Below are 21,214 nucleotides of genomic sequence, written 5' to 3'. Positions count from 1 at the left end.
GAAACTAAACTATATAACTCTAAAATAAAACTCAATATTTTATGATTTACAATAGATTACAGCAAACAAAATGAAAGAATTCTTAATCATATTACCGGTTTTCAAATACAGAACTTACCTCATAGCCCAGACGTGCTGCTCTTTGCAGCAAAGTCTCACCAGCGTTTTTATTGACTATGAGTCTGCGTGCTTCTGGAGGCATGGGACGACTTGGAGTCGTCTCCTGTGGGGAGCCGACTGCTTGTACACTCAAGGGCTGGGAGAATTGCAGTAACAATGGAATCTGCAGCAAACGATCTGAAGACTTCTGCTCACATGTTTTCTTTGGTGTGGAATCGGTGTCTGTGGTTAGTGCTGGGCGTTTTCTAGAATTCCTGTTCACACTGGTTTGCTGTAAATTAGCAACCAAAGAATTGTTAATGAGATGGAGGACACGGAGCGAGTTTGTTAAATAAGCCTTCGCTAAACATCTTATCTAAATTCTCTGTTTAGTTACGAAAAAAACACATTAAGTTAGCTGGACAGCAATAAAGCAAAAAAATTACATTTGTGCAGTGCCTAATCATATCTCTCAGAATCATCCCAAAGTTCTTTCACCACAACAAATTACTTTGAAGTGCAATTATTTAAGCAAGGCATCAGGAATGGTGCACATTTTTAGAATGATATACTACTCAGCCTAGAAGTCAAACACTTAAGATGTATTCAAGGAAAGCTGCTCAAACCAGCTGAACATAGAACTGACAGACCTAGCAAATGGTCATTAACAATACACTTAACAGGGGTGTGATCGTGCAGTGGTTTTGGTACTGAAATAGCAACCCACAGGACATGAGTTGAAATCTCCTCATGGAAAATTGTTGAAAAAGCATTCAATAAATAAGGTAATTTGGGGACAAGTGACGAGCACCAGAAAATAACCATGAAAGGACCAGACTGTCATAAAAACTCAACCCATTCACCAATAACATTTTACAAAGGGAACTTGCAATCCTAATTGGCCTGGCATATGCATGACTTCAGTCTACAGCATGGTGAATCTGTCTTTTCCAGTCTAAAATGAAAAATATTGGGGTACTTGCGCTTAAACTGTCAGTCGCTACTTTGATAGCCTAAGGATTGTGATGTATTTCAACCATTGCTGTTGGTGCTAATTCAGTGTAGAGCAAGAAAAATGTTTCAGATATCCCAGCGCAGATCCACTACTAGCAGCAAAGGCCACAACTTCAGAATAACTTGTCTCCCTAATCATACCACTCTAGGAAACCAAGCTACAGCTTAGAACTTTTAAATAAAATAAAATACGTCTTGCATAACTTTATTTTAAGAACAAGAATAACTTGCAATCCTATATTGTTTAAAACATGCTTCACGGAGGCATAATCAGAAATAAATGCTTGCTGACCCAAAGGAGGTGATGTTAGGAGAGATAACCAAAAGCTTGGTCAAAGAGGAGAAGATAGAGGTGAAGAAGCAGAGGGATTTTGGTGGGCAATCCAGAGCATGGGGCCTAAGTAGCTGAAAGGATGGCAGCCAAGTGGTGAGTTGAAAGGGGAATGCATGAAAAGTCAGAGATTGTAGGACTCATGGTGTTAAGACTAGAAGAGGGTACAGTTGTATGAAAGGATAAGGCCATCAAGGGATTAAGCACATGATCATAAGTTTTAAATTGTAAGTGTTGGAGCATGAAGAGCTAACAAAAATCAGCGGTGATAGGTTAGCAGCCATTGCTGAGTGTAGGTTATGAGAAGCAGGAGTTTTAGATAGGCTGAACTTTATGTGGAGTGGAGGATAGGAGACAAATGGAATAGATCAATCTATAGGTGAAAAATAACGAAGAATATTTACATCAGCCGCCGGGTACATTTATGGTGGAGACCGATGATGTGACTTGGAGAAGTAGTGAGTCTTTGTGGTAAGAGAGAACAAGGTCAGGAGCTCAGTCCAGAGTTGAATAGGACAAAAAGGTTGGGAATAGCCCAATTCAACTTGCGAGGCAGTGGCTGAAAAGGGAGATGGAGGCAAAGTGTATGAAGTTTGTCATGGGGTCAATCTGGTAAAACAGAGGCAGTGGAGATGGTGATGAGGGTGTAGCAAAATAGAGCTGGGTATTATCTGTATATACTTGGAAGCTTGTCTGTGCATGATCTCCCCTAAAGAGCATGCAGATGAGGAGGGTACAATGATAGATCCTACTTAAAACTCAGTCAGAATTATGAGCAGAAGAATGAATGGAGAACACAGATGAAATGTTTTCACATGAAAGATTATTAGAAGATCGGCTGCTTTCCCACAAATGGCTACTGAGGCTGAGAGTATTACATAATTTAAAAGGGAAATACAGAGGTGCTTAAAAAGGAAGAATTTAAAAAGACGTTGAACTGGAAATAGAATAGATATTTTTCAGTTTAAGAGGTAGTGCTGGTATAGAAATGATGGGCCAATTATCCTCCGCAAGTGCTGTAATTTCTATAATTCTATGAATACTTAAGAGCTGATTTTATGATTGAGCACATAGCCTTGTCGATAGCCATGCATAATGGCCGGGCATTCTTGAATTTTCCTTTCATAAATATGGGACATAAAATCATAGAGCGTGAATCTGGAAGAATAATTTTGTAAAATTCACAGTTTAGAATTGTTCCATAAATTTTAGTTATAGTACCAGTATCAATTAAAATTAAATGCTCAGAAGTTAAAATAAGTTTGAAAAATCTCAAGTGCAGAGGTAGCTATCATAAAATTTATCTTCTAAAAAGCTTTTTCAAAATGTTTTGTGGCATGTACCATATAAATGAGCAATATGTTTGTTTGTGGCCAACACATAAATAAATAGGTAGCCAGGGAGAAATAGCCAGGACAAGACAGAAAGAGGGAAGCGAGGGAGGACCGGGGGGGGGGGGGGGGGGGGGGGGGGGGGTGGAGCAAGGTGAGGTAGCAAAACCCAGCAAGAAAGAATGGGGGGGGGGCAGCAGTGAAGAAGGGGGGGGGGGAAAGAGGGGAGAACAAAAAAGTGGAGCCAGAAGGGGGAACAGATAAGAGAACAAAAACAGGGTTGGAGAGCACAGGAGAAGGCAACAGTGGCAGCAACCACAGCACGACGAGAGAACGGGAAGGGGAAACGAGAAATGGCCGATGCCGAGGCAACTGCTCAAAAAAATGTAAAAAGCATTAGGCCTCCACCCTAGTTAGATGATCTGTAAAAAGGAGAGAATAGAAGAGAGGGGAAGAATGACCCCTCCCATCCGGTTATATTTCCTGTATCTATAACCTTTAAAAAATAAATTTAGAGTACCCAATTCATTTTTCCAATTAAGGGGCAATTTAGCATGGCCAATCCACCTACCCTGCACATCTTTGGGTTGTGGGGGTGAAACCTGGCATGATATGTAGACACACACATAATGATATACAGACAAGCAGCTAATGGACACGGAGAACAGGACATGACCAATGAGCAGGCAGGACATTTAGGGGTGGGATCTGACTGTAAAAGACACGAGGCACTCACACTCCGCCTCTTCCCACTGATGAACATCTAGAGAGTCAGTCAAGAGTGTTGTTACGATCTCACACCTCCACCACGTGGCTAAGAGCTAGTCTGGTTCAGTCAGACAGAGTAACCACACTTAAGTTAGCAGAGTCGAACTCACAGAGAACTGTGCTAACTGTGCTATTAGTTCAATAAACCTGATTGAACTAACTTCAAGGTCTGGAGTATCTTTCTGATCTCAGCTGCATTCAGTTGCAACCAGTGTTAGACCAGTGTACCTAACGACATGATACCAGGAGACTACTTATTATTATTTTTTTTTCATTTTAATTTTAGAGTACCCAATTCATTTTTTTCCAATTAAGGGGCAATTTAGCGTGGCCAATCCACCTAACCTGCACATCTTTGGGTTGTAGGGTGAAACCCACGCAGACACGGGGAGAACGTGCAAATCCACACGGACAGTGACCCAGAGCTGGGATCGAACCTGGGACTTTGGCTCTGTGAGGCAACAGGCCTAACCCGTGCTGCCCAGGAGACTACTAATTTAAGGTGGCGTACCTCAGTCCGTTCCGTGACGACCAGCAAATGTATCCCGGCACCATGGGGACGATTCAAGCTCCTCACCAGCTCAGGACCTCCGGCAATCTCAGTGCCAACTGGCGGATATTCAAACAAAGGTTTCTGCTGTACATCGAAGCCTCAGACCTCGAGGGTGCGTCTGATGCAAGAAAGATCGCGCTTCTCCTCTCAACAGCGGGTGATCAAGCCATCAAACTCTTCAACTCATTTAACTTCACCGAAGGCCAAGGCAAGACAAAGTTTCAGACCATCCTGGACAAGTTCGATAGTCACTGTGAAGTGGACACCAATGAAATCTTCCGCTAGCGCTGTCCTGCAACTTTTTATTGCTGATATTGCTGACTCCACGATCAGAGACCAAATCGTGTTTGGAGTTCACTCTGATCCTCTGAGAGAGCAGTTCTTAAAAATCAAGCATATGACCCTGCCAGTCACGATTGAAACATGTACAGTGCATGAGCACGCAAAAAATTGGTATTCCCAATACAAATCGACTGAAAATGAGAAACTTGCCTCCCATGAGGCAGTGAGTGTGCTGGCCATCTCCGGATGCAGCGCCTCAGCATTGAAGACAGCGGCCATTTCGCGTGCTTTTCCCGGAGCCCCACTCATGCGCGATGCGAACGGGATAACAAAGCGGCCGACACCCACACTGCGCAGGTGCAGACGTCTGCCGACCGCACTGCGCATGTGCGACCACGTACACCACGTCACGACGCCATGACTTGCCAGAACTGTGGCAATGCCCACTAAAGGGACACTGCCCTGCAAGAGGCAGGCGATGTTTAAACTGCAGGAAGCCTGGACACTATGCAGCCTTGTGCAGGTCTGCACCACCAGTCAGAGGCCAGCGCTCCCAATTCCGACGACGGCGCGTCCAGAATGTGCAACGACGACTACAAGATTCTGATCCTGGCAGTACAACGATCCAGAGGACAAGTGCCTGGAGTCCGCCTACCGCGTGAACATGCCACACCTAACTCATCTCGCATTCAGTCCATCCTCGCTGTGGATTCGGAGGACGAATGGCGTGCGGTGATGCAGGTCAATCGCTGCTCCATGCAGTTCAAGCAGGACACAGGTGCTTCTGCCAACCTCCTCTCACAGGCAGACTTCAAACGCATCAAGAAGCCCCCCAAGGTCCTTCCAGCAGCCTGCCAGCTCCTGGACTATAACGGTAATGCCATCACGGCACTGGGGTCCTGCCATCTACTCGTCTCCATCCGGAGTACCCATGCACGGCTAAGGTTCAAAATTGTCAAGCCAGACAGGGCATCCCCACTGGGTGTGCATGCCTGCAAAATGCTAAACCTGGTGCAGCGGGTTTATTCGACGACATCCTCCAATGTGGATCTTCAAGCTGGCATTGACGACGTCCTCGCTCAGTATCCAGATGTGTTTGACGGGATGGGCACTTTGCCATATCGGTACAAGATCCTACTGCGACCTGATGCCAAGCCAGTGGTCCATGCACCACACCGGGTCCCGCTCCGCTGAAGGAGCGCCTGAAGGAACAGCTCAAGGAGCTGCAGGAGCAGGGGATCATTTCCAGGGTAACCGAACCGACTGACTGGGTCAGCTCGATGGTGGTGGTTAAAAAACCCTCTGGAGACCTGCGCATCTGCATTGATCCCAAGGATCTCAACCAGAATATAATGCGGGAGGAACTCACCAGTGAGATGGCACATGCACGGTTTTTCACAAAGTTAGATGTGTCACATGGATTCTGGCAAATCCAGCTGGATGAGTCCAGCAGAAGGCTCTGCACCTTCAACACACCGTTTGGCAAGTACTGCTATAACCGTATGCCGTTCGGCATCGTCTCGGCATCGGAGATAGTTCATCGCATCATGGAGCAGATGATGGAGGGCATTGAAGGGGTTCGTGTGTACGTGGACGACATCGTCATGTGGTCCACGACCCCCGAGGAGCACGTTTCCCGTCTCCAGCAGGTATTCCGCCATGTCCACGCCAATGGCCTGAAGCTGAACAGGGCCAAATGTTGCTTTGGCATGATGACACTCAATTTCCTAGGAGACCAGGGGCGAAATTCTCCCCCAACGGCGGGATGCCCGCCGACTGGCGCCAAAGCCGGCACCAATCAGACGGGCATCGCGCCGGCCCAAAGGTGCGGAAGTCTCCGCATCTTTGGCGGCCTAGCCCCAACATTGAGGGGCTAGGCCGACGCCGTAGGGATTTCCGCCCCGCCAGCTGGCGGAAATGGCGTTTGTTGCCCCGCCAGCTGGCGCGGAACTGCGGCGCATGCACGGGAGCGTCAGCGGCCGCTGTCAGTTTCCCAGCGCATGCGCGGGAGCGTCAGCGGCCGCTGTCAGTTTCCCGCGCATGCGCAGTGGGGAGAGTCTCTTCCGCCTCCGCCATGGTGGAGACCGTGGCGGAGGCGGAAGGGAAAGAGTGCCCCCACGGCACAGGCCCGCCCGCGAATCGGTGGGCCCCGATCGCGGACCAGGCCACCGTGGGGGCACCCCCCGGGGTCAGATCGCCCCGCGCCCCCCCAGGACCCCGGAGCCCGCCCACGCCGCCTGGTCGGGACTTCGGCCCATCCGGGCCGGAGAATCCAGTGGGGGGTCCCGCCAACCGGCGCGGCCGGATTCCCGCCCCCGCCCAATCTCCGGGAGCGGAGACTTCGGCGGGGGCGGGATTCACGGCGGCCAACGGCCATTCTCCGACCCGGCGGGGGGTCGGAGAATGACGCCCTAGATCTCTCAGCAGGGCGTGTGCCCTGACACGGACAAGGTCAAGGCCATCGCAACCATGAATGCAAACACGGGGAGAATGTGCAAACTCCACATGGACAGTGACCCAGAGCCGGGATCGAACCTGGGACCTCGGCGCTGTGAGACTGCAGTGCTACCACTGCACCACCGTGCTGCCCTCCTGTATCTATAACTTGTACAAAACCCAATAAAAAACATTTATTTAAAAAAATTAGCAATATGCTAGAAGTGACATAGAGCTCATAATTGGACCTTTAACAAGTTCCCCTTTGCATTCCCAAAACAGCCCTACAGATGGTGAATTTTTAATATTGATAACTTCCTATTGGATAATGAGATTTGCTAAATTTAAAAAAGATATAAACTTCATAATTGTTGGTGGATATTATTCATGGATCAACTATTTCTGGGATTATACTTTCCAGCCAGTATACCGTTGCAGTCTGTAAGCTTGCTAATGAAAAAGCACTCGTTAGATTTCTTTACATCAAATGGAAGTGTTCAAATACCTGAAATAGCAAAGTGAACTAACAAAATGTGCCTGTTATTGGATGAAAAAAGTTAATTTGACAGGCCAGGAGCTGCAAATATCTGGAGGGTAAGGCACATGATTTGAAGGACTGATGGTCATCCTACCCAGAAGCATTTAGTGGATCATTTCGGGCAGGAGGTAACTGAAACCAGGCAAAAACCACAGACGTCACATAGCGACCAATGTCTTGACTGTGCCCCATTCACATGCAGAGCACTGAATACACAACCCAGAGAGGTCTAGGTTTCTAGATTCCTGCCATACTATCAGTGAAACCCTGCATTCAGCCAACATGCTCACTATTCTCACAGGGAAAATTTGGAGAAGTGCTAGGTTTGATGTCACACATCTGAATCAAATCACAACCATTAAGGGGCAGCTTCATGCCAACTCAAACTGCTAACCTTCATGCAAGTATAAGATAGGAAATGATAAGCAACTGATTTGAACAATGTGAAGTACTTTTTCATCTTTGCTTACACCAGGGGCGAAATTCTCCCCCAACGGCGGGATGTCCGCCGACTGGCGCCAAAGACGGCGCCAATCAGACAGGCATCGCGCCGGCCCAAAGGTGCGGAATGCTCCGCATCTTTGGCGGCCTAGCCCCAACATTGAGGGGCTAGGCCGACGCCGGAGGGATTTCTGCCCCGCCAGCTGGCGGAAATGGCGTTTGTTGCCCCGCCAGCTGGCGCGGAAATGCGGCGCATGCGCGGGAGCATCAGCGGCCGCTGTCAGTTTCCCGGCGCATGCGCGGGAGCGTCAGCGGCCGCTGTCAGTTTCCCGCGCATGCGCAGTGGGGAGAGTCTCTTCCGCCTCCGCCATGGTGGAGGCCGTAGCGGAGGCGGAAGGGAAAGAGTGCCCCCACGGCACAGGCCCGCCCGCGGATCGGTGGGCCCCGATCGCGGGCCAGGCCACCGTGGGGGCACCCCCCGGGGTCAGATCGCCCCGTGCCCCCCCCCCAGGACCCCGGAGCCCGCCCACGCCGCCTGGTCCCGCCGGTAAATACCAGGTTTGATTTACGTCGGCGGGACAGGCAATTCCTGGGCGGGACTTCGGCCCATCCGGGCCGGAGAATCCAGCGGGGGGGTCCCGCCAACCGGCGCGGCCCGATTCCCGCCCCCGCCCAATCTCCGGTACCGGAGACCTCGGCGGGGGCGGGATTCACGGCAGCCAACGGCCATTCTCCGACCCGGCGGGGGGTCGGAGAATGACGCCCCAGGACTCCATCATAAGGTGCGAAATATGGAAGTGTATCTCAAGGTGGTTGGCCAGTTATTTGGTAAATATGGTTTAAGAAATGGGTTGCTGTGGCATTCCTTGGAAGGCATCTGCATTTAGTGCCTATTTTCTTTAACGCATTGCTGAACCGCTGTTACTTCTTCATTAATATTTCCATCCTCCAAATCAATCATGTTTTGACCATTCAGGTCTTCTAGATTCGTGCTGAAGTCTTATTTTGTGGCAAGTTTATGGAGCATGCAGCAGACAATTATTCTGGAAATCCTGGGAATCATACTGTAAGACTGTCTGGTCAATCCAGCCTTGCAGAACATTGCTTCAAGATACCAATGGTATATTTGATAATAATACTGGGTTGTAGCATGAGCTTTGTTGCACTCGAGTGCCATTTTTGTCCATTGTTAATTATATAGATGTTAGAAGGCATGATTGCGTAGAACAGCCTTGGTCTCCAAATTGCCATCTTCCCACCTGTCAAATCCTCTGTAAAATGGATCAATGTGAAAGTTTCCAGGGCAGTAGGCACGGACTTACATGATTCTGGACTAGGGCCTTTAAATCCTCACAGTGGATACATCAATTCCCTCTGGGTGATTGAGAGAGAAATCCAATATGTACTGTCACACAAAATGGCTGGTGCCACGCACATCCAAAAAGCTGGCTTGAAACCTGGTCACACATCTCATCGGCATACAACCACTGAACTGAAGTAGCTCAGTGGCTGAGTACATAGGAATTTTGGGCAGCCAACACGTAGGTCCTGGGAGGGCAACACTGACTTTGCTCTCTGGTCTGCACCATTTTTATGGAGCCAGAGGGAGAACTTGTGCTCCTGCTGGTTTCACAGAAGTTCAAGTTAAAATTAAAAAGTTTGTTCAGCTTTTTTCAGTTATTTCTTTCAGTGTGGCTTACCTCGGTGGATGCCTTTGAGGACAGAAGACTGGGAAATCTAATTTGTGCACGCTCCATCCATTTGCTCTGGGGTTCTCAACCAGTGGTAAGACCCTGATTTGTGAATTCCAAGTGGCTAACACTGGTTTCAATTTGGCAGCCTACGTGTTTCTGGTGTGGGGGGGGGGGGGGGTTCAAGCATGAGAGATCACAACCCAAAATTATTCTCGAAGCCTGAATTGTACTTGCCCCCAACGACAAAGTGAAGTTAAATTCCACTCCTCCATAGTGAGGGGCCTGGATAGAGTAGATACGGACAAATGGTTCACATCGGTGAAAGGATCAAGAACCAGAGGACTCAGATTTAAGGTAATTTGCAAAAGAAGCAAAGGCGAAATGAGAAAAACCTTTTCCACAAAGTGAGTGGTTAGGATCTGTGATGCACTGCCTGGGCGCCTTGGTGGGGTGGGGCAAGTTCCCCTGAGACATTTAAAAGGGAATTGGATCAATATCTGAAAAGGAAAAAAAAAAGGGCTACAGGGAAAAGGCAGGAGAATGGATCTTTGTAAATTTCTTCATCGAGGGCCAGCAGATACATCGGGTTGAACAGCCTCCTTCTGTGCTGTAACCATTCTATTATTCTATATAATGCTAAATGAGAATTTGAGTACAATTGATGACTCTGGAAAATTCAGCAGATCTGTTGTCCTTACATACTGCAGCCTTTGTTCGGTGATGAAAGGAATAAAGTCTAAGTTCTGCTGATAACACACATGTAGCCTTCTTGATATAGCTGTGGACAGTTAACTCAACACCAGTCTGAAAGGAGCCTCGTAGATATAAATTAGGGGTCAGATTTTTACACAAAGGTGATGGCACAGCTGAGTCAATACCTCCCTACTCAGTTGCAGCCTTCTTAAGCACATCTCTAATGCCATTGCAAGTTAGTTGTGCTTGGTATGAGAGACTTCCTGTGATGTGATGTTATGTCATGAGCGGCACTTACCACATGACAGGCCTTTCCGGATCTTGCTGGCCCACCTCTGCCATGTTTAATGCTACTAGAATTGTGGCTGTAATAGCCATGAAGCAAGGAAGTGGAAAGGAAAATCTCAATTTTAAAACAAAGACACACATTTCTCCTAGCAGCCTCTCCCTTAACACCTGTTGACAAGATCAAGGCATTTATTAAAATGCATTCCCACAGGGCGGCAAGGTAGCGCAGTGGTTAGCACTGCTGCCTCACGATGCCAAGGACCCGGGTCACTGTCTGTGTGGAGTTTAGTTTGCACATTCTCCCCATGTCTGCGGGTCTCACCCCCAAAACCCAAAAATGTGCAGGGAAGGTGGATTGGCCATGCTAAATTGCCCCTTAATTGGAAAAAAATAGTTGGGTACTCTAAATTTATTAAATAAATAAATAAACGCATTCATACAATAATACAGCCCGAGCCCTATCAAATAACCATTATGGCCTTAATTATTACATCACATGTTTTGAACTCTTCAGTGCTCACACAGCACATTCATGCTCAAGCAATACTTTTGTGTCAGAAAATGCAAGACTTACACCGCATGCCTGACATTTCTGTCCCATGTTGCTCAATTGTCTCTGACATAATGTTTATGTTGTTTCCAGGTTACAAGAAACAGAAATTTCTACTTATAATCATCTTATTTAAGTTTTGAAGAAAGATTACTTTAGGTACTGAAAATAAAGGGCAAAAATTATGAGAAGTGTTCAAATGTTCTATTTTTCTTCAAAATGAAGGCGGCCCATACTTGATTTTATCCCTTTGAGAACAAAGAACACATTTAACTACATGGTGGAATTAAATAAATGATATGCAAAATTGAAATATCCAACATAAATCGATCCCCAATTAACATTTCAGTAACTTGCATTGAAACTAATTTCAGCTGCAAATTTGCACTGCGAATTATACTGATCAAGTGCAAAATATCCTAAGTTATGTTGGTGAAGCAAACTCTCCCACTGCTTGTTCTTAGAAATTGGGCTGCAAAACTAAGAAGTTTTTATTAAGTTGATATAAATGGAGGTGACTCGCCTACCATTTTTTGTAGTAAAGCAAAACTCCACATTTATTAGGTTAATAGATTAATAATGTCCAGCATAATATATTAAATGAAACTGTACTAAATGTTATTTGTATAGCTTCATTTATAAGCAGGTGGAATAAATTGTACACAGTTTGGAAATATTATATTTGCCTCTTCCACTGCCACCCCCAACCCTATAAAAATGTTTATAAAATATTATTTTTTATTCTGCAATGTTAAAAACAGGTTTTAAAGGGATAATGAGAAAGGAAGACAGGTAGCAGAAGAGGTATTAATAAGTAGGCTTGCATTAACACTGCAATCAAGTTACTGTGAAAATCCCCTCATCGCCACACTCCGGCACCTGTTCAGGTACACTGAGGGAGAATTCAGAATGTCCAAATTACCTAACAGCACGTCTTTTGGGACTTGTGGGAGGAAACCCACGCAGACACGGGGAGAACGTACAGACTCCGCACAGACAGTGACCCAAGCAGGAATCGAACCTGGGACCCTGGTGCTGTGAAGCAACAGTGCTAACCACAACTCCCACTACGCAGAAAGACATGTTCACAATATATACCTGAACTCTAATCACACTTGATGAACATCTCTACATTATACTAAGTTCTGCTATTTGGGTATTTCAAAATATTTGCCCCCTCTTTCCTGAAGCAACTTAAAATTATTATGCAACGTATCCCTAACCAATTAACCCTTTGGTAGCACATGGCAAAATCTCACACGACAAGATATTGGAAGTGGTGCAGGCCTTGTAATTGGATCCATAGCAAGTTCTGTTCCACATTAACCAAACAAGTCCTGCAGATGCGTGTACAGAATTGTTAACCAAGGAAATAAGAAACCAGGAAATTTATGCTGAAATGTGTAATTACCATTAACTGTTCCCATCCATGCGTAACTTCCACCGGATGTCAAATGAAATGATTCCAAATGTATGACTCTTTATCCAACTTTGTGCATAATTTTAAAAATTAGATGAAATTAAATTTTGTATTTTGATTCTTGAAACCTCAAGTCATCTTGATATCTGACAGGGGCATTTCAGTACAGAAAAGTTAAACACAATATTTTACCCCTTCTTCAGGGCATTACCAACCTCACCCCCAAAGGGTATATGATTCCATGACAAAGAAGGGGGTTGTTTCATATTAATAAACTCATCAATGAGGCAATGAGCTGCTTTTCATTGCAATCTGGGATAATAGGAAGATAGCTGTAGTAATTTGTAGCGAGCAGTTGTAGTTATTGGATCTTTGAAGGATACTCAAGGAGAGTTCCAGTGGATTCACAGGTTATGTGGAAGCACTAAACAAGTACTAAAAATGCTTTGTGACCTTTCTATGAGATATAAGGCACCACATAAATACAATTTTGTCTTTTCAAAAAGCCACTGCTCCCTCAGATGAAGAATCTTAAAGAAACTCTTGCATTTCTATCTTCTGTTCTGATGAAAGGTCACCAATCCGAAATGTTAAGTCTTATTTCAGATTTCCAGTATTCACAGCATTTTGCTTTTGTTTTTATGATTCTTGTTGTCTTATTGTGACCCTTATCTGTACCCAAGAATGATGCAGATCTGTTACAGGAGGAATGCCCCATGCCTGCATCTGCTACACACCATACCTTGCACGAAAATACAAATAAATTAAGCTTGTACCTTGTCTTCTGAACTCTCAACATCAGTTGAATCATCTGCTGTCAGCGATGACCTTCTTCTATCCTGGCGCATTAGGTGTTTTGTTTTGCACTGGCGCTTTCCTGAAGGCTTTTCTCGTTCTGTGTTTGAATACTTTGGTGAAACTGGTGAATATAGAAGGTCCTCTTCCTCTCCAGCACACAAGACACTACGTTTGCGGCTTTCCTTGTTTCTTTGTCGTTTAGTTGATGATCGTGACACTGGTGTGCTGGTTTTTTGCTGTACTTGCCAGTTGCTGCTTGTTGTGCCAGACGGGACTGCCCTTTTCCTCGGGGATACTGGAGGTGTAGAGAAACCTAAACAAATGTTTACATGATTTTTAGCAACAGATTCTTGCAATTTAAACTTAAACTCATGATTTTCATAATCTTATGAATACTTTGCACTGTCTTTTAATGTAACTTGAATATTGGCCACATTTTAAACTTTTTTACATCGTTCTATATATGTGAGAATATTCAGTGGTCAGCTGCAGAATGACAAAAACATGTCCATTGGTAAGAGAACAAGACTGATTTTTGTATCATCTCAGCACCCAGTTATAAGTAGGGCAGAAAATGCCTGCAAATGTCCAACCTGATCATTTCTGAGGCTGCCTATAATTTTGGGCACAGTGCATTAATATAGAATGGACAATCATCAGACAAAATTAATACCTGCGATTCATTATTCACTCTTTAGGGATTGGAAAATTCAGCACTTTTCAGTAGAGGCTGGATTTAGTTTCTTCATAAGAACCAAGTCAGTGAGTGGTATGGTCACAACTGGGTAGGTACTGATGAGGCATTTCAAGTTTTGTTTCAATATTTGTGGAAGAGGAAGTACATCCTTTTTCACATCAATGAGCTTGGGATAAATTGCTGTTTGGGTTAAAGTCACTCGCCAAGAAGAGGTAGATAACAACTATATTAGCAGCACAGTGCAGCTGTCATAGTCTCAATGCCAGAAGTTTAATATCCTCATTAGGAGAACAAAGATAGGGTACCTTATTGTAACCTCAACAACATCAAGTGTATTAAGTATACATGGATTAAAGGCTCCATTCCACCCAATCATCTTGCACTACTTTTCTAGCTTCAGATGGATCTTCAGTATGCCCTCATGTAGAGTTTGAGTACTTTCCTTTCCCAGAAACACCTTTGTTAACATTGTCAACTACTGCATCTCCTGACGACTACTTCTATGAACAGTCCCTGCATGATTCACATATCTGCAACATCAACATGCACAGATATGACCATAATACATCATGTGTCTCATACCACTAAAATATTGTTAAATATCAAATGAATTTAACCGGTTTATCAGGAGAAGACCAAGCATAACATGAGGAAAAATAGCATTACACATGGAGAACTCTCAAATCCAATTTTTGCATTGAGGAGTGTTTCTTCAAATCCCAGGAAAGGAGACTGCAGAGGAAGCAGGAAGCTCAAGATTTGTTACAGTTTTCTTTCACTTGTGCTTCATTCTATTCGGTTCTTGTTCATTGTCCCCAAAACATGCATTGTATTAACATAAATTGTATCCTTCAGTCAAACACTGCAGCACAGGTAGGTATTTAAATCGAGGGATGTGAAGAGCTCCAGGGGCCATCTGGTCAGAAGGTCAGTTCATGACCATTCTAACCATTGAGGATAAGGACCTGATTTTCAAGGGCCTTGCTTAGAAAAGAATGACTATGGAATATGAAAGATCAATGAATTCATTGGGCAGCTTTCAGCAAATAAATGCAATATTCCTACAATTGCAGGAATTGAAAATATGTATGGTGTACGAATGCTAGGGATAGAAACTTTGCTGTTAATCATTAAGCGCATAGCAACTCCAGGGCCAACTGCAGTAGTCCATCATGGCAAAAGTCTGATGCCAGTCTTAGCATCTCATTGTGAAGGTTTAACGTATTTCACTGTTGTATTGAGCCTGTCATCACACAGACCCACAGACATATGGAGACAGTGCTTAGTAGTAGGAGCAAGGCCAAAAATTATGTTGCTATCTACAGCACATCAATTGCCTTCTTCCACCCCAGTTGTTGACTTGCTGACTCTGTAATTGCCTGGGCAGCAAGGTGGCGCAGTTGGTTAGCACTGCTGCCTCGCAGCACCGAGGTCCCAGGTTTGATCCCGGCTCTGGGTCACTGTCCGTGTGGAGTTTGCACATTCTCCCCGTGTCTGCGTGGGTTTCACCCCCACAGCCAAAGATGTGCAAGGTAGGCGGATTGGCCACACTAAATTGTCCCTTAATTGGGGGAAAAAATGAATTGGGTACACTAAAAAATTTTTTTAAAGACTCTGTAACTGCCAAGGTGACAAAGCCTTCAGCGAGGCTAGCTCATGGTCTTGCTTACAAGGATGAGGACTATTTGAATCTCAAGTGCTTTTCAAAAACACACAGCAAACAAACATGTTCCAGCCACTGGAGCTGCCCAGGGAAGTACCAGGTTAAATAATTCAATGCAAAGGTGCAGATTATACCAAACTGTAGAGTTGGAAAAGGCAACTCAGAGTAGAATTGGAAAAAGCAACTCAGAAATGATTATACTGGCTGCCCCATGTTTGTCAGGCGAATTACATTTTTAAAAGTAAAAATTGGTACCTCATCTGTATAATTCAGTTGAATGTTGCAAGTAGCCTACTATACTTATGGCAGGGGTACAAAATCTGATGGTTTTATGAGTGAACCACAGTGAAATTCAAGAGGGAGAGGAGTGTGCACCCAACAAGAGGTCACAGTATTCTGTAGAATAGAACGTCTCTCAGAGCTGACAAATGTGAACCTCAAGGAGCATCTTCATTCTCTTGTAAGTTGCACAGCAAAATTATGGAACATGTAGCAAATCATAATAATGCACGATGCTTTAACTGGACTATATTGGAAGGCCTGATCTTCCAAGACATTATAATTGTTGCTTTACTCTGCCTATGTGATTGATGATAATTCTCATGGTTGCATGATCTCATTATATACGATCTCTAGTGCTATACACAACTGCCATAAAGGAACTGTGAGCCAGGGCTGCAGCTGATATCACTGGTTTGAAAGATGTAAAGCACATTTTTGCTGGGAGTAAGTAGTTGAGGATTGCCTTGGAAGTAAAGGCATCATCACGGAGCTGGAGGTTGACTGACCAGTAACTTTTCTGGTTCTAACATGAACCACTACAACTGTACGCGAGAAAATCATAAAACATTAAAGCACCGAAATAGGCCAAGTCTGAGCTCGTGCAGTCCTCCATGTGATCAACTCAGGTTAATCCCACACTTCTGCTCACTCTCCATACATTTCAATAATCTTCTTCAGGAAGCAATCTAATTTCCTTTCAAAAGGATTTATAGAGTCTCTTACACCAATAACTTGTAGCAGAGAATGCCACATTCCATTTGCTCTCTAGGCAAAGATTTCTTTTTCTAATCTCCCTCTTAATTTGTTTTATTGTCGCGTCGCCTTAAATTTGTGATCTCTAGTTACTATCTCACTGACTTTGGTAATAATCCACAAGTATGAAATTTTGAGCTCCAATAAAAAAAAGTCACAACTTCTGTAGTATCACGACTATAATTCTTACCAACGAACCCCCTCGTGAATTTTACCTGTGCCCTTTCTGTTGCTTTATATCCTCTCTTTAACTGCGTTACCAAGAATGTGCATTATACTCCAACTGCAGCCTAACTAAGGACTTGTATACAAGTATGATATTATCTCACTGCTTTCATACTCTATGCCTCCAAATAGTTCCATGTCTTTATTATAACCGTGTACTTGCATGACAGCTTACAATGACGTGTGCACATGAACACCAAGGATCCTCCGTTCTTCTAGCCTGCTAAAATCTTAACATTTATTTCTGTAATTGATTATACTATTTCACACTTCTCTACATTCATGCATTCACCATTTAAGAAGAATGCAATCAAAAATATGAACCAGGAAAGAGAACTTTTTGGAAAAAAAGTGCATTAATTCTGAGTAAAAACAATATACACCTAAATGCCAAAAAGGAGAAAGTAGGAAAGAGGAAAAAGTATAAATACTATACAATACATTATAAAATATAATGCCTTTGTGTTCAGTTGAACTGATATTCAATCCAAAATAGGGAAGTAGTTCTCTTTCTTTGTCTCACTCTCTCAGAAAGAGCAGAGGTTGGTGTTGCTATTTGAACAAAATTAATTTAAATTCACTTTCATTTAAAACTTGCAAACACAGGTCACTGTGCAAGAACTGCAGTGGTGTGCTCAGTTTTAAAGCATGTCCTCAGAAAAATCAGTTCTGTTGTTTCAACTCAAACACGGTAACCATTTAATCCACGTTGGACATACCAAATATGTTGAATCCTTTGGACAAGTGGAGCTTCTCAACTGATTCTACTTTGTACTTTGATTTTTGTTTGATTGTAAGTACTTAACATTTCCAAGTTCCTTCCTTTGGACGGCTTCATATTTAATTCTCTTCTCCAGGTTTCTCCGTCATATCTGTTTTGAAAATGCCATTTCTATGCTAGTGCTTTGATGTGTATTTTTTTCCTCAACTGAGGATTGCCAGCCATTACAGTTGACATTTTCCATTTCCTGCACTTCTGCCCTCACACTTTTCCCTCTCTCCCAGAAGCACGACAGGGTTTCCCTTCACCTTCCACCTCACCGGCATCCACTTTCGATGGATCAGCTTCACCATTTCCGCCACCTCTGGCACTATGCAACCACTAAACACATCTTCCCCTTCCCTCCCCTCTCAACATTCTCATGTGATTGTTAGCTCTGTGGTATCTGGGCCCACTTTATGAAATGAAATGAAAATCGCTTATTGTCACAAGTAGGCTTCAAATGAAGTTACTGTGAAAAGCCCCTAGTTGCCACATTCTGGCGCCTGTTCGGCGAGGCTGTTACGGGAATTGAACCGTGCTGCTGGCCTGCCTTGGTCTGCTTTCAAAGCCAGCTCTTTAGCCCTGTGCTAAACAGCCCCTGATCCATCACCCCCTTCCCCTTCAAGTGGAGGAGATGCAACACCTGCCTTTTCGACTTCTCGCTCTCCCCCATCCAGGGTCCCAAACACTCATTCCAAGTTGTTACAGTGATTTACTTGTACTTGTTTCAATTTAGCATACTGTATTTGCTGCTCAAAATGCAATCTCCTCTGATTGCTGAGACCAACACAGATTGGGTGACACCTTTGCTGAACATCTTCATTTTGTTTGCAAGCATGACCGCGAGTTTCCAGTTGCGTGTTATTTTAATTCTCCATTTACTCCCACACTGACCATTCTGTCCTTGACCAATGAAACTCAACGGATGGTTGAGAAACCGCATCTCTTCTTCAGATTGGTGTCTTAACAACATTACGGACTTAACACAGAGTTCAACAATATCAGATCAAGACCACTGCTCCCATTTTTTCTGGCAGTAGGTGTTGGTAATAGTCCTGCTTTTGCTAAGTACAGTTCCTCGGAATCCAGCTTTTATTTCTATACTTAACCCATTACCATCTCCTTCTGTCTTTCATCCTGTCAGGGACGTTCATTCCTGCCTTCTCCCCTTTCCTGCCTCTGTACTCATTTAAAAACGGTTACATCTCTACCTCTTTATAGTTCTGATGAAAGGTCACAGACCTGAAACATTAACTCAGTTTTGCTTTTCACAAATGTAGCCAAACCTGCTGAGTATTTCCAGCATTTATTTCAGATTTCAAACATCGGCAGGACTTTTCCTTTGTCATTTTAGTTCTGCTCAACAATGTCAGGCCAAGCATTACATGTGCAAAGCATTCACTTATTGATCTTATATTCAGGCCAACTTAGCCAGCCCAAAATGAAAATCCCAATTTTGAGCCTTAAATCAGCCTGGCACTCTTATCTGTTTACTTCAGGTAACTTAATTCATCAGCATTTAGCTGAGGTACTTAGTTGGAGCAGCAAATCAAAATAGCTTTTTCCCCTCTTGAAGGGTGATCAATTGGCATCAGCTGATGTGACACAATTCGAATACCACCCTCTGTTAGCTATCTTGAAGCCACACTGACTGGGGTTGTGGGTCTGCCCACAGGCTAGACAATCTTATCCTCAAAGCTGCATAGTGGCAAATGATCTGGAGAGTAAATGAAAGGGACTATCCATAAATAGGTTATTGTATGAAAGTGCTTAATAACCTTTTGTTGAGAAATGGCCAGGATGGGAAAAAAAAGTTGAAGTCAATGCACTTTGACTGAAGTACTTTAACATTTCAAAATTTCTTCTCCTGGACAGCTTCATATTTAGTGAAAGTCAAAGGATGGATACTGTTAGGCATTCCATTTTGCTCAGCAAATTATATTAAAGCACTTTCTGAAACAAAAAACAGACTTCTCCAGGTTCTCCAAATGTACCTTTTTCAATGTCACTTCTATTGAAGATCTCTTCAGATCCATTTTTGTTGGATTTGGCCTCTGGTCCTTTACTGGTGTTTCTTTCTTCTACCTTGTCTTTGACTTCTGTTTCCTGTGCCATAAGTTCCAGCTCTTTAGCCGCAACTAACTCCTTCTTATTGAGCCGACATGCTTTGGAAGGAGTGGATCTCTCAGGAGACACCTGCTGCTCCCAGAGTGCCCTTAGATGGTGCAGGTGTCTTTGCTTGCGGGGATGCAGTCCTGTCAGCTCAATGCACACCTTTAGGTTTGTTACTTCACTTGAATGAGAGTCTTCCGAATTGTCTGTGGATTCATCATTCATCTCCTTCTCAGTCCATTCATCTACTGTGAAAATAATTCAGGTCAATGAAACATGCCCTACAGCTAACACTACGACAAACAAACCCTTAGATAGCACTAATATTTTGACCAACAAACAATCATTATGATTTTAATACCAACATTCTCAATATTCTCAATAATACAAGTGCATGATTTTCTGTGATCACAGCACACGGTGGCACAGTGGTTAGCATTGCTGCCTCACGGCGCTGAGGTCCCAGGTTCGATCCCGGCTCTGGGTCACTGTCCTTGTGGAGTTTGCACATTCTCCCCGTGTTTGCGTGGGTTTCGCCCCCACAATCCAAAAAGATGTGCAGGGTAGGTGGATTGGTCACACTAAATTGCCCCTTTATTGGAAAAAATTAATTGGGTACTCTAAATTTTTTTTTTTTTAAGTGATCACAGCACAATGGTGCTGGAGAAACGAGATTTGCAGTAACTCTGAGGGAAATTTCATCAAATGAAAGGATTTTCATTTTTCTTTCCTCTCAAGATTCCGAATTTTGTTCAAGATGTATAATCATTATTATTAAAAAGGCAAAGTAAAAATTAATATGGATTCTGACTTGAGAGATGATTAATTTGTAATTAAACATTTTGATTTTATTTGTGTATAATACAGCTCCTAAATTCAAATGATAACATGTATTTTCTTCAGAAATGTGCTAATTTCTTATGATGGTGCACTTCTTTATGCACAGCGCTGATATGAAGTTGTAACCTGAACTGACCTTTTTAATATACTAAAGTATGGTCTATTTCAAAAGGATACACTGTTGGGACAGAAATGCTATCAGCTGTCTTTGAATATATCATTTACTTGATGAGAACTGATGAGATCCCCTGACTAGTCCACTGTTTGATGCGGTACAGACCAGGAAAATTCAAGATCAATACATATTCTGTGCCACGTTAGATGATCAACCAACTTACAAGTGAGGACACTACAGCTGACCTCAGTAACCCCAGGCAAGCAAGGGAAAATATAAACAAAAATGATGTGGTGGTGCTCGTTACTGCCATCCAGTGATTCCCAAAGGAAACATGTGGCTCCTGCGTGGGCATGTGTATTGGATGAGAACAAGACTGGGTGGTTATGACATCTTCCCAGTGGTCAAAGTCTACCAGCACTCATTGCCTAAGTTTACAAATGTAGATCACCTTCAAGGAAAGTGAGATGGAAATTATAGAAATAAGTCAAGGACAAAAGAAAAATCAACAGTCAACGATTTAAACGC

At 43.8% G+C, this 21,214-nt stretch overlaps 1 protein-coding gene across 11 annotated transcripts in view; it reads right to left on the bottom strand.

Annotated features, from left to right (window-relative positions):
* bcor (BCL6 corepressor) overlaps positions 1–21,214 on the bottom strand; it is a 471,432-nt gene that overhangs the window by 29,714 nt on the left and 420,504 nt on the right. For 10 of the 11 annotated variants that reach the window (XM_072513869.1, XM_072513868.1, XM_072513871.1 and 7 more), the window contains 3 exons: positions 19,614–19,979; positions 13,215–13,549; positions 119–391 (listed from right to left, as the gene is read on the bottom strand). In XM_072513869.1, the coding sequence (XP_072369970.1) occupies positions 119–391; positions 13,215–13,549; positions 19,614–19,979 (974 nt within the window). The remainder of the gene's footprint in view (positions 1–118; positions 392–13,214; positions 13,550–19,613; positions 19,980–21,214) is intronic. The other variant, XM_072513870.1, reaches the window with a different exon arrangement.

Source organism: Scyliorhinus torazame, chromosome 8 (genome assembly GCF_047496885.1).
Source record: "Scyliorhinus torazame isolate Kashiwa2021f chromosome 8, sScyTor2.1, whole genome shotgun sequence".
Taxonomy (NCBI): domain Eukaryota; kingdom Metazoa; phylum Chordata; class Chondrichthyes; order Carcharhiniformes; family Scyliorhinidae; genus Scyliorhinus; species Scyliorhinus torazame.
This window is presented reverse-complemented; position numbering and strand designations above follow the sequence as displayed.